Source organism: Lepidochelys kempii, chromosome 3 (assembly GCF_965140265.1).
Source record: "Lepidochelys kempii isolate rLepKem1 chromosome 3, rLepKem1.hap2, whole genome shotgun sequence".
Lineage (NCBI taxonomy): Eukaryota > Metazoa > Chordata > Testudines > Cheloniidae > Lepidochelys > Lepidochelys kempii.
Window position 1 is genome coordinate 161,431,763 of NC_133258.1, and position 12,312 is coordinate 161,444,074.

Genomic DNA, 12,312 nt, shown 5'->3' on the forward strand with positions numbered 1-12,312 from the left:
TAACTTCCAGGTCCCTGCTCTAACTACTACATGGCCTCCTGCCAAACACTTTCCCATGAGAAAACCCTAAAACTGTAGGTGGCAGTTTGTTTTCTGAATTTCTTTAAGCTACCAATCATCCTTTATAACCCCCCTCCTCCAAACTAACACCAAGAAATTAACTTTCCTCATCCTCCTCTCTAATCTTCCTTTTTCTACCAGGGTACAAAATATATATGAATGACACAGTAGGTCATACTGGTGGGGGAATGGCACTATATGTGAAAGAAAGCATAGTCAAATACAGTAAAAAAAAATCTTAAGTGAATCAAACTGTACCATAGAGTCTCTATGTATAGAATTCCCATGCTTGAATAATAAGAATATAGCAATAGGGATATACTGACCAGGATGGTGATGGTGACTGTGAAATGCACCAGGAGATTAGAGAGAAAAATAGAAAATTTTCTAATAATAATTGATAAGGGATTTCAACTAGCCCTATATTGACTGGGTACATGTCACCTCAGGATGGGATGAAGAAATAAAGTTTCTTGACACCATAAATGGCTGCTTCTTGGAGCAGCTAGTCCTGGGAACCACAGTGGGAGAGGCAATTCCTGAGTTCCACATAGGACTAAATCAAGATCTGGTGCAAGAGGTGAATATAGTTAAAGCACCTGGGTAACATCAACCATAATATAATTAAATTTAACATCCTTGGGGGGTGACAGGGGACACACCAAAGAAGCCCACCAAGGTAGCATTTAACTTCAGAAAGGGGAACTATGCAAAAATGAGAGAGCTAGTTAAAGGGAAATTAAAAGGTACAGTCACAAAAGTGAAATTTCTGAAAGTTGCATGGAAAATACTTAAAAACAGCATAATAGAGGCTCAAATTAAATGTATACCCCCAAATTAAAAAACTTAGAGGATCAAAAAAGTGCCACCATGGCTAAACAGAGTAAAAGAAGCGGTTAGAGGCAAAAAGCATCCTATAAAAATTGTAAGTTAAATCCTACGGAGGAAAATAGAAAGGCGCATAAACTCTGACAATTCAAGTATAAAAATATAATTAGGCTGGCCAAAAAAGAATTTGAAGAGCAACTGGTCAAAGACTAAAAAACTAACAGCAAAAAATATTTTAAGTACATCAGAAGCAGGAAGCCTGCCAAACAATCACTACATCCGCTCAATGTGCAGGGGCAGTCAAAAAAAAAAAAACAACAAAAAAACCCTAACAAAATATTAGGAATCATTGGGAAAGGGCTAGATAGTAAGACAGAAAATACCATAATCACCTTTGTCTGGCTTGTCCTTGTCTGTCCCTCCACGAATACAAGTTGATGCCACACCATTCTGTTTTGTTGCAAGCATGTTCTTTCCATTTCTGACCAAAGAATTTTGTCGTGGGATCTGCCCAATGCGTTTTCGATCTGCCCAACGGTCGCTTGTGACTCTGGGGATGCAGGTTGACTCTTTTTGACGACTGTTGGTAGGGATATGGTAGTTGTGAAAGAATTCCTTGAGGCTGATTAAAGGAAGAATTCTTCTAGTTCTCCACATGTATGGAGAATATATATACTCACGTATACTCTCTCTTAGTATGTTCAGTGGTAGGGCAGAAGTTCAATCCCTTGCAGAGTAGATATGTCAGTTCAGATTAGGAACAGTCTTTAGAAATTGATGATGTTGGTGTGTCCATGTGATGGGTCCTGGTGTTGTAGTTTCTCCAGGAGGTGGTGGTCTGTTGGTTGTGGAGTTGTTGTAGTTGGTTTCACTTTTTGTTTTTGTGTTGGATTGCTGTCATCAGGTTTTTTATAGTTGTTTCGAGTTTCCTGCATGATCTCCAGATTTCCTGAGTTTTTTTTTTCTTCCAGTGTGTGGAAACGTGGTGATTTCTTGTTTTGAGGTGATCTCTTCTGGAGTATGTAAGGTTCAGGAGAGATGGTTTCTCAGTTTTTCTGAGGTCCTTCTGCGGAGCTTCTGCAGGTCCTTCAGCACATTTGGAGTTGTATGAGTGGTCAGAGGGTTATAGATGGTGAATCCTCTGGGGATGGTGTTTGTTTCTTCCATCTGCGTAGGCAGTGGATGTTGCTGTTTAGTCTGGGTTCCTTCTTCATGTTGTGAAGTCTCCATTTTAAACGGCAAAATGCGATGATATCCATTGTTTTCTGCAGTGTTGGTCCCAGGATATGAGGAGGAAAAACCCTCCCACTGACCTCACATGCCTATTGGTCACATATCACCCCACCCTGGAGCCCGTACGGGGGTATCATCAAACAATTACAACCCATACTTGGTGGGGACCAAACCTGAAATAAATCTTTCCTGAACCCCCTCTTCTGGCCTTCTAAAAAGCTCCCCAGTCTTGCCAAGCTCATAATTGGAAGCAAGCTCCCCATGGACCAGGACACCAAAGCAGCACCAGAATAACAAATACAAAACCTAGACATATCTCTACTGTATGACGATCTGTATTCTCCACAACACACCTTTCAAGATCCATGAGTCCTACACATACCTATCCCAACATGTGATGTACCTTGTCCAGTTCACCAAATGCCCCAATAACAACTATGTGAATGAAAACAGACAATCACTATGCTCTGAAATGAACTCAGACAGAAAAATTATAAAAGAAAAACACACTTTTCACAAAGCTCTCTGTCCATATTTGATCTCAGTCCTCATCCTCTAAGGAAGCCTGTGAACTTAAATTCATAATTCTTCTGGACCCTAAAAATCATGGACTTAGCAGAGACACTGGTTTTATGGCTCATAACAAAAATTCATAATGCACCTTACTGCCTGCTACCCTTAATTGCCCCCTTCATTCTAAGTAGTCTCCTACAGCATGCCTGAGCTCTTTACGTTTCACAATCTATCCCACCTTATATTTAGCTGGGACACTCTGGTTACCTTCTCCAGACCTGAGGAAGAACTCTATGTAGTTTGACAACTTGTCCTTTCCACCAACAGAAGTTGGTCCAATAAAAGATATTACCACTTGTAATTTTTGTCAGTTTCAGGTTGTTTTACAGAAATTAGCAGATTACTCTTCACAATACGTTGGTGTTGCTCCTCATATGGCACATGTGGAAGCTGAGAAAAAATGAAGTTGCTTTGTCTATTATTTTTATTGCCATAGCACCAAGAGGCCCCATTGAGGGATTGATTTACTTGCTCAGAATTATAGGTGGAGTGAGTCTGAACTGGGATTTAGATTCTGATGTTCTCTGCTCCCAATCCTGTGCCTAGACCACATCTTTATCTTGTATTTAGAAATTATGCTTATGAAGTGTTAAAAATAAGTATAAATATCTCTTTCATGAAAAATACAGCATGCTGTATCTTATGTTTCAGGATGCATGTGTTGATTGCCTTTATTCTTAGCTGTACCAAGCAGCTATAGGTCTGATATAAACTGTGATGCATAGGGGGAAAATGTCCTTCATAATTAATTATTTCCTTCTCGATGCTGTAGTTTCATGATTTTTTTATCTTTTTGTTTAAAGTAGATAAATCACCAAACTGGGAAGATGATGGCTGGGGAGCCTGGGATGAAGCAGAAACACAAGAACCTGTAAGTCTATATGTATTCACTTTTATCACTAAGATTTGTCTTCTCTCAAAGAATCTTTTCTGTTGGTTTAATTTGTTGAGTAGTTTTCATGTGGCCAAGATAGCACTTGACTAATGACACTGTAAATGGCGCTATTTGTCCATAATTTTCTTTAACTGAGTTTTTAAGTTAATTATACATTACTCACTGTGATAGTGACATGCACCCTTAGGTATTTGGCTCTCGTGTGCCCACAAGTACTTCTGTTGCACTGCTCTGGGGGAAAATTGCAGATGTCTCTTTGCCCTAGACCTGTATGTAGACTGAAAGTTCCAGGTTAACCTTTCTCTGCCTCCCTTGAGAGAACAGACGAACAATCCATTTTAGAGGGTGAGATACTAGGGCCATGTCTACACTTACCAGAGATCGACGCTTCTGCGATTGATGCAGTGGGTGTCAATTTAGCAGGTCTAGTGAAGACCAGCTAAATCAACCGCAGAGTGCTCTCCAGTCAACTCTGGTACTCCACTGGAACGAGAGGAGTAAGGTAAGTCAACGAGAGTATCTTTTGTTTGGTTTGTTTGATAGTTGGTTTATGGAAGATAATTTGCCACTTTTGGTTCACTCCTGCATGGGAGGCATCCACACCTGGGGGCTGCAGCTTCATCAGCTAGTTTAGTTATTACGGAGGGTTATCTAGAGGGAAGCATAGCAGAAAAAAGACTTCAGGGTAGGTCAGCTCCTAGAAGAACTCTGGAGCTGGGAGGGGATGGATGTTGCTGAGTAGGCAATGAAATGCCCGTGAAACCTAGGAAGGGGAAATGAACAGAGGGCAGTGGGAGAGGAAAGGAGCAGAGCTGGTCAGAGATGACTTGATGGGGTACATTACCATTCTCTTCCTCCCTGGTGTCCTCCTTGAAATGTTCTTCCTCTCTCCACTCACCAACTTGCCCTCATGGCCTCATTGCTCTGCTGGTAGCTTCCACTCAAATCCTACCTAGCCCTCCATGATAAATGGGGGGCTGCTTACTCCAACATTAACTCTCCTTCTGTGGGCCTCATCCCTCTGCCCCCATAACTTCCTATTGGCTCACCAGCTTTGCCAGAGTCTTGATTTTCCTCATAAAGCAGGGGGTGTGAGGGTGTAATCAGGTATCAGATTGTCTCTTCAGCTGTTGCAGATCACACCTGTAGCTATTGGGCCCCAACCTCCAGGTAGTATCTCATATTTGGATATATCTACACTGCAAAATAAAACCACAGCACCGAGTCTCAGAGCCTGGGTCAGCTGACCCTCCCCACCCACTGGGTTTCAAAGCCTGGGCTCCAGCCCAAGCACGAATGTCTATACTGCTGTTTTTCACCCCACAGCACAAACCCCACGAGTATGAGTCAGTTGACCTGGGCTCTGAGACTCAGTGCTGTGGGTTTTTATTTGCAGTGAAAGAAACCCCTGTGTCATGCAGCTGCTGCCAGGGAGCAGCACTATCTAGGGGCAAAAGAGGGAAAGATTAAAAAAAACACTTTCCAAAGGGTGGGTGGGTGTGTGTGTGTTTCTAAAGAGGGAGGGAGGGAAAACAGGAAACAACCTCCAACCCTAAAACTAGAATTCTCTTCTTTTGTTGTCCAGGGCTTGAATTTGAAAAGTTCTTTGGGATTAAAAATAGCCTTAACCACACTAATTATCTTTGGCTTTCTGTACAAAGGGTTTATTTTACACATGATAAACTTTCCTTGTTATTCAAACTGTGCTTTGTTCTAAGAGGAAGAATTAGTCAAAGTTCTTTCTTGGGTGTATTAAAAAGCTTTGTGGCCGTCTTGCAAGGGCTTGAAAAATGGCTGCAACTTGCTACTATTTAGTCAGTCTAATAGTGGGGGGTGTAAAGTAGAATACCTGGATAGATAGACTGGGCCCTAATTCTGCAACTAACTGCAGGTGGCTTCTTATTGAAATTGATGACTCTTTGTAGCTGGACCCCTGCATGTGTCTGCAATGTAAGTTGCAAGATCAGAGCCTTATTCTATAGTTCTAGAAATTGCTTTCTTACTGGAGCAATGAATCTGTTTCTCTTGTCTCATCAAGGACAAGGATAATCAGGTTGATGATGGGCAGCAAAGGGAGAAACCTCTTTCTCATCTTCAATTCCTTTTGTTCCACATTCTTCCTTGGTATAGATAAGTGTTAGAGGGCTTGCAGGTGTGCATATACAATACAGATCAAACAGGTAATTGATGGATAGGTACATATTTTGTATAAGTATACAGAGGAAGTGAAGTCATTCATATTTGTCAGCCTGTCCACTGTTACTCCCTAAACTGTAGAGGAATTTACTAGCACCATTACAGTATATGGGGACATATGCAATGACATTGATACATGGAAGCGTCAGATAATTGACATTTTACAACTGGCTAGGTGCAGAGGCTAGCCATCAATAGGATGTGTAAGTTACTGCAGTCTACCATCTGCTGGACTGGCAAAGAATAAAGAGAGACAAAAAACTCCTACTGAAGTTGAAATCATAGGGATTTAGCGTGAAAAGTTGCATGGCACTCACGGCTGTAGAATTAAATTACTTTTCTTATATTCCTATTTGCCATTTATACAATACAGAGATTTTGTAAATTATCTCCATTCTTGTTGTCATTTAAATCATTTAACAAAAGTACCTATCTTCTGGTCACGTGAGTCTGTATTTGAGGATATCTGGGGTTTTTTTCTGAAAATTTTGAAATAATTCTGTTTTCCGCTGGTTACATTAGAAATTAATAAAAACACAAATGTATTACGGGAGATCTGAACATCCTAGGTAGATGTAAATACAGTGTGTGTGTGTGATTAAAAGAAATTGAACAAGTCTTAACATCTAAAGACTAATATTACAAAAATTGGGGAAAAGTAGGAGATCTCATTCTAGACTGGTCTTAATTTGACTGGGCTGGCTAACTTGAGGTGCGGGGGAACCTTTTCAAACAAATGTAAAACTCGATGCATTCAAAACATATGTTTCAACTGCTCAAAAGTATACGAATGAGTACTGGTACAGTGTGCGCACTCTTGTTAACACTGATTTTTTGGCAGGTGAGCAGTTTGTATGTAGCTTTTTGCATATCTGTATATTGCTATTTGCACTCCATCTCTTTGTTCTTCTAAACCACTTCCTTCCCAGCAGTTCCAAAAATATTATGTAGAAACAGTAACTGATTTTAAGCTTAAGTTGGTAGAACAGCATATTTGTCTACACGGGAGTCCTAGGTCAAAAACTCAGTTTTAGGTAGAGACTGGGCGGAGCAGAGTATATATTTGAACTGTCCTGCTTCTGTGAGGCAGGATGCAGAAGGAATTCATAGTAATCAGTGATAGCATTGTAACTGGAGGATCGTACGCTTAATTTCTTCTGCAGGTCAAGCTCAATGCACATACCCAAGGCTCCATGTATTCCTTTGTTTGCCCCCACCCAACTCTTTGTATTCCATCCTCCCATCACCACCTGTTTCAGGGGCTCCCTGCAACCCCTCCCCTCCCCTCTCTCATGCTAGGGATTCTGTGTATGCCATCATTCTCCCCTGATGCAACAGGCTCTTTCTATTCCCCCATTCTCTCTTCCCATGGCAGCGCTGCTGTGTGCTCCCCTTTCTCTATACCATTCTTGTTTTCTTTATTTTTCATGGTGTCAACATTTTAAAACTGTATTGGGAGTGTGGGCACAGCTAAAATCCCCCTCCCCCACCCCCGATAACTTTGATAAAAACAAAACAATTTTAATCTCAATTTTTCACAGAAAATTTTGATTTGCACCAGAAATTTGAAAACTGAAAAATGTTGTCCAGAAACCAAAGACATTTGTTTTGCGGGCATTTGATTTTTCAATAAAACAAAACAAAACAAAATTTTCCTCTGAAAACACACACTTTTTATGGAAAACTTTTAGTTGAAAACCTAGTTTTCTGTTAAAAACAGGTTGGATGGAAATTTTTTTTGACTAGGCCTAATTCCCAGTTCTTACTGCCATTGCTGTGTGAAGCAGTACCGTGTAACTACGTTTCCTACTTTTTGCAGGGTTGTGATTTGGGAGCTGTTCTTCAACGATAACATTTTTGGGTACATGTGTGGGACACTTTTTGGTGTTTCTCACATTTGAGTTTGGTTTCTGAAGCCCCATAATCTGTAAAGGCACAGGGAGAGCAGGATTGTTGAGTGCAATAACCTGAATTTAGTTCTTTGTAAGTAAATATATTTTCCAAACAGTGGCGTTACCTTGGGGCAACTCCTTTCATGTTGAAAACTGACTACTTTATCCTCTCTCACTCTCCCTCTCCCTCTCCCTCTTCCCCTCCCACTCCCTCCCTCCCTCCCTCCCGGTTTCTAGTCCATGATAGTACTTTAACTCTCATTCCATGTCTGTTAGGGTCCTTAATTGTCTTTGGTGAGAGACATGGCTTTGAGAATCCAAATAGCCAACTAATTCTCCTTTATGTGCTATTTTGTTAATATGCTAAAAGAATTATTGTAAAGTAGATAAACCTGACTTGTGCTGTTCTGCAAGTTTATACCATAGTTAAACTGGTGTCTGGGCATTGAGTACTAGATTAGTTTTGAGAGAGAGCAAGCAAGGCATATGTGTGGTTTTAAAAACAAACAAACCAACAAACACCTTTGAAAATCATTGCCTACACTAACTAAAACTGTGCATACAGGAAGAAGAAGAAGAAGAAGAATCTGCTTGCAAGACACAGACAAGTTACTGGCTTCAAGACTGTGTGTTATCCTTATCACCAGCAAATGATCTGATGGTAATAGCTCGTGAGCAGAAAGCTGTTTTTTTAGTGCGTAAGTATGTAATGCACATTTTTTACTTATGGCCCAGTACTTAAATTAGTGAACAATTGCAGTTCTTATCATAAATCCCTATTTTCAGGGATTTTAGTATGGTGGACTATTTTATGTAATACATGTGATGTATTAACTAGGCACAAGCAGATATGGCAAATCTGAAGTTTCAGCCTTCTCTCAGGTCCTTTGTTTTTTGTAGGTCTGAGTCATTTTAACAGGCATAATTTGATAATATATACACCATAACTATCTTATCTCCTGTAGTTTTGCTTGCAGATGTTACAATTAATTATGCTTTCTGGACAAAATCTCTGGGCTGTATTAATTTTATGTTTATGTTTAGTGTTAATTTTTGTGTTTTTCTTTTGTTTAATTTTTCCCAGAGAAAAGGCTTTAGCTAAACTGACCTGAACTCTTGGTGGTGTTTTTACAAGCTTTTTACTTTGACTTAAAAACTATATCCGTGCAGCAGAATGTGTCATTGCCAGTATGGTGGGATAATAACTTGTAACTAAATGCTGCAGAAACTGAGATTTCTGAAAATTGGAATGATTGCATTTTCTTAAAGTCATCAGCCCATATTTGTTGTTCCCCGCAAAATCATGCATGTCAAAAATTGATTAGCTACTAGTTTCACATAGTTAATGGAAGGACAGAAATGCACGATGCCTGTAAGAACACCTTCCAGCTAATTGAAGTTTAACAGAGCTCCTACTGGTTCATGCATAAGGAAGTTATCCTTTGGCTCACCTGGTGGATAGATAGCTGCTGCCTCTGAACCATTGGGTGGCATTTGTTCTAATTTGTCAGTTTTTAGGTGGCATATAGATAGCACATGATGTACTGTATTGTATCTAGTGCTGTGATTTTTACTCTTGGCTAACTCTGTTTGGAAAATGTTTCTATTTGTAGAAACAATTAAGTCTGTTGTGATTTCCAGTGTTACTATGAAGTGACTAAAGGAATTATGAAAATCAAATCTTTAGAACTAGTTAGATTTGCCCACTTTCCTCTGTGTTAACTCAAACTCTAGGGTTTTCATTTCATTGTGGATAACCATACCAGGTAATAGTGTTTTGTACTTTCATTGCACTTTTCATCTGACGAGTTCACTGTTTGAAGTGAGCCTTATGGCTCCAATAAAATAGGTTGATGTTTTCATTTAAGAAAATATAAATTAGTCAACTGAGGAGCATGAAGAGGGGTGACATGATGTGCAAAAGGTCTCACTAAGTGGTAGAAGTGAGAAAAGAATCCATAAGTTGTGTTTCCCAGTCCCCTCCTCAGATCAGTAGAACATACTCCCTTCCTATGGTAAGAGGTTTTTTTTAAAACTGGTTACTGACGTAAACGTTTTATATTGAGGAATATTAGGAATGGAACTATGTTGTTTTTGCAAATTACCTTTTAACATCCTATTCTTTATGGACAATGCCTTTTTTAATGTCAGCAAAATGGAAATACAGCGACAAGGGGAAGGAGGAAATGCAATATGCTGTTGGTTGGAGTGGCTCTCTGAATGTTGAAGAAGGGTAGGTATTGAATTCTTAGTTTATCTGATTAAAATGTCACTATTACTAATTAGTTCTTTGCTCTTTTTATCTTAAATGTATTTTACAAATAGTTTGGAGAGAGGAAACTGACTAAATGATTTTAATCACCATTGGTTGTTTATACATTCCAACTTTAAGAATTCTGGGCTGGAGTAAGTTACGTGGCTAAAAATAGTGCCCAAATGCAAAAGCCACTTCTTGTTTTTGGGAGTGAGATTCCAGGGTGTGATTATATGCAAATTACTGGGTGTACATATAATTATAATAAAAATATTTGTTCAAAGATCTGGACTGTCACAAAACTGTTGTAATTCCTTAATCTAGCAAGAAAATAAAACTGAACATCTACTGAGTAGAATTGAATTTTTCTTCGGGGTGTGGGAGAAACATTTTTATTCTGATGTGCTGGGGCTGCAGACAGAAGTAGTCTGTAAGGATCCCCTCCCCATTTTCATACCATCACACCAATACTTAAACACTTCAAGTCACAGGCATAGAGCATCACTCATATGATGTAAAGCCCTTCTTCCCCCAAGATGCTGTGGACATGTTGCATTTGTTGTCCTCCTACTTCTGATCTTGAAGGTTCATGGTAAGTGGCCTGAGTGCCTAAGCTACTTTTGAAAATGAGATTTGGGCTCCTAAGTTACTTTGTGTTTTGAAAATTTTACTTCAAGCCTAGCTTTTGGATTTGACTTCCAATTATATCTTGGCTTTGATTTCAATTAGTCATCCTAACCAAAGTAGCCAGAGAGAATACAGAATTTCTTAATGCTTTCTCTTCTGCTGCCAAGAAATATTTCAGTTGCCCCCTTTCATCACATCGTTCAGGTATTTCAGTAGACCATCTTAGGTTTACCTTCTTGAGTTGCTCTTTCCCTCTCAGTGCTCTTTCCAACACCTGCAACTGTGTGTCACAGTAACAGTATGTGCAGTATGATGGTTAAACAGGGAGCTGGAGATGTTGATTTATCAAACCATGTGAAATTTTGGGTAGGAAGCACGAACCTTGTTTAAAAACTCGCTACTACCATGCATCTGAGCTGAATTATCTTTGATAAATATCACAATATGCATCTGGCTTTTCTTTGTTTCCTTCCACTATTCAAATAACATGGCCTGTTTCACAGAGGCTATTCCTTTTTACATTAGTAGAATCCCTTTCAGTATGTTAGAGTCCCTTGAGGGAGGTATTTCTTTAGATGAGGTGTGATCACTAACTTTACTGCTCCAGTTAAGGGTTTGCAGGTGTTTCAAATAGGAGAGACTCCAAATTCTATAGCAGTGTAACCTAACCCTCTTATTGTAGCTACACATAGTGCTTAAAGACTGATTTCCCACCCCTCACCCCCCCTCCCCAATATTTTCCTCAACTGGCAATCCTCTCTGTTCTCTAAGCTTTGCTTTTACATATGTGGTTTCACTCAATTCCTTAATCTTATAAAATTTAATTCATTTAAACTGGTGTCAAACTTGTATTTAGAATATCTTCAGCTTTTTTTAATTGCTAGCCTTAATCACTTTCTGTTCTTGTGGGAATAGAGCTGACGTATTATGCCTGCAGAAACTTGTTTCAGATGGAATTTACACTTTGAATGTCATTGGAAATGTCACCTAGGGCTGATACGCTATCTGTTTCATAGAACCTTTTCACTTGTATTAAATGTTTCCATAATAAATTTAAAGCTTTATTTAATGGTGGAAATAAAATCTGTGTCCATATATTGGAAAATGAGTAACCAAAGTGTGTGTTTCTTGCCATCTCTGATTTCTGTTAGTCTCAAGGAAACCTTGACTGTTGTCTGCTTTCTCCCGCCCAAATTGTGTGTGCATATCTTGGAAAACGCTCTTCTGTTTGTGGTGCTCATTATTCTTATACAGTAAATGCTTTCTAATTACACTGGTTGGGGAGACCCATTGCAGCCTAAGGAATTTTTGCAAATTACTAAATGAACAAACATAATGAAAACAGAGTTCTGCATCAGAGTGTACTTTCTTATTTTGTTTTGGACAACTGTAGTTTAGTTTTAATAATTTGATTCTACTTAGTATATTACTAAAAGTACCCTAATAATTTTGCAAACAAAGTGAAGCCTTTGCCTCTCTAGAGCACTGTACTGTTAAATCTTCGCTAAGGAGCGAGGTGAAACCCAATGACTCTTTGTCAGATGGATCAGGCCTATAATGATCAAGGTGAAAATTAGCAAGGTTCTCCCATATTTACTTTTCATTTAATCCCTATCAACTTTAGCAGCAGAGATCCTATGTGTTTTTATAATTGTATATTTCTCTTGAACATTTTTTTTACTTATTACTTATTATTCTTTATAGAGCATTTCATTTGTTCTTTAAAATGGGAAATGTGGTATATGAGCACAGCA

At 39.1% G+C, this 12,312-nt stretch overlaps 1 protein-coding gene across 3 annotated transcripts in view; it reads left to right on the top strand.

Annotated features, from left to right (window-relative positions):
• The window catches only part of RAB3GAP2 (RAB3 GTPase activating non-catalytic protein subunit 2), a 72,013-nt gene that overhangs the window by 17,324 nt on the left and 42,377 nt on the right, over positions 1-12,312 (top strand). For 2 of the 3 annotated variants that reach the window (XM_073338849.1, XM_073338851.1), the window contains exons 2-4: positions 3,498-3,565; positions 8,243-8,375; positions 9,829-9,910. In XM_073338849.1, coding sequence (XP_073194950.1) covers positions 3,498-3,565; positions 8,243-8,375; positions 9,829-9,910 — 283 coding nt within the window. The remainder of the gene's footprint in view (positions 1-3,497; positions 3,566-8,242; positions 8,376-9,828; positions 9,911-12,312) is intronic. The other variant, XM_073338850.1, reaches the window with a different exon arrangement.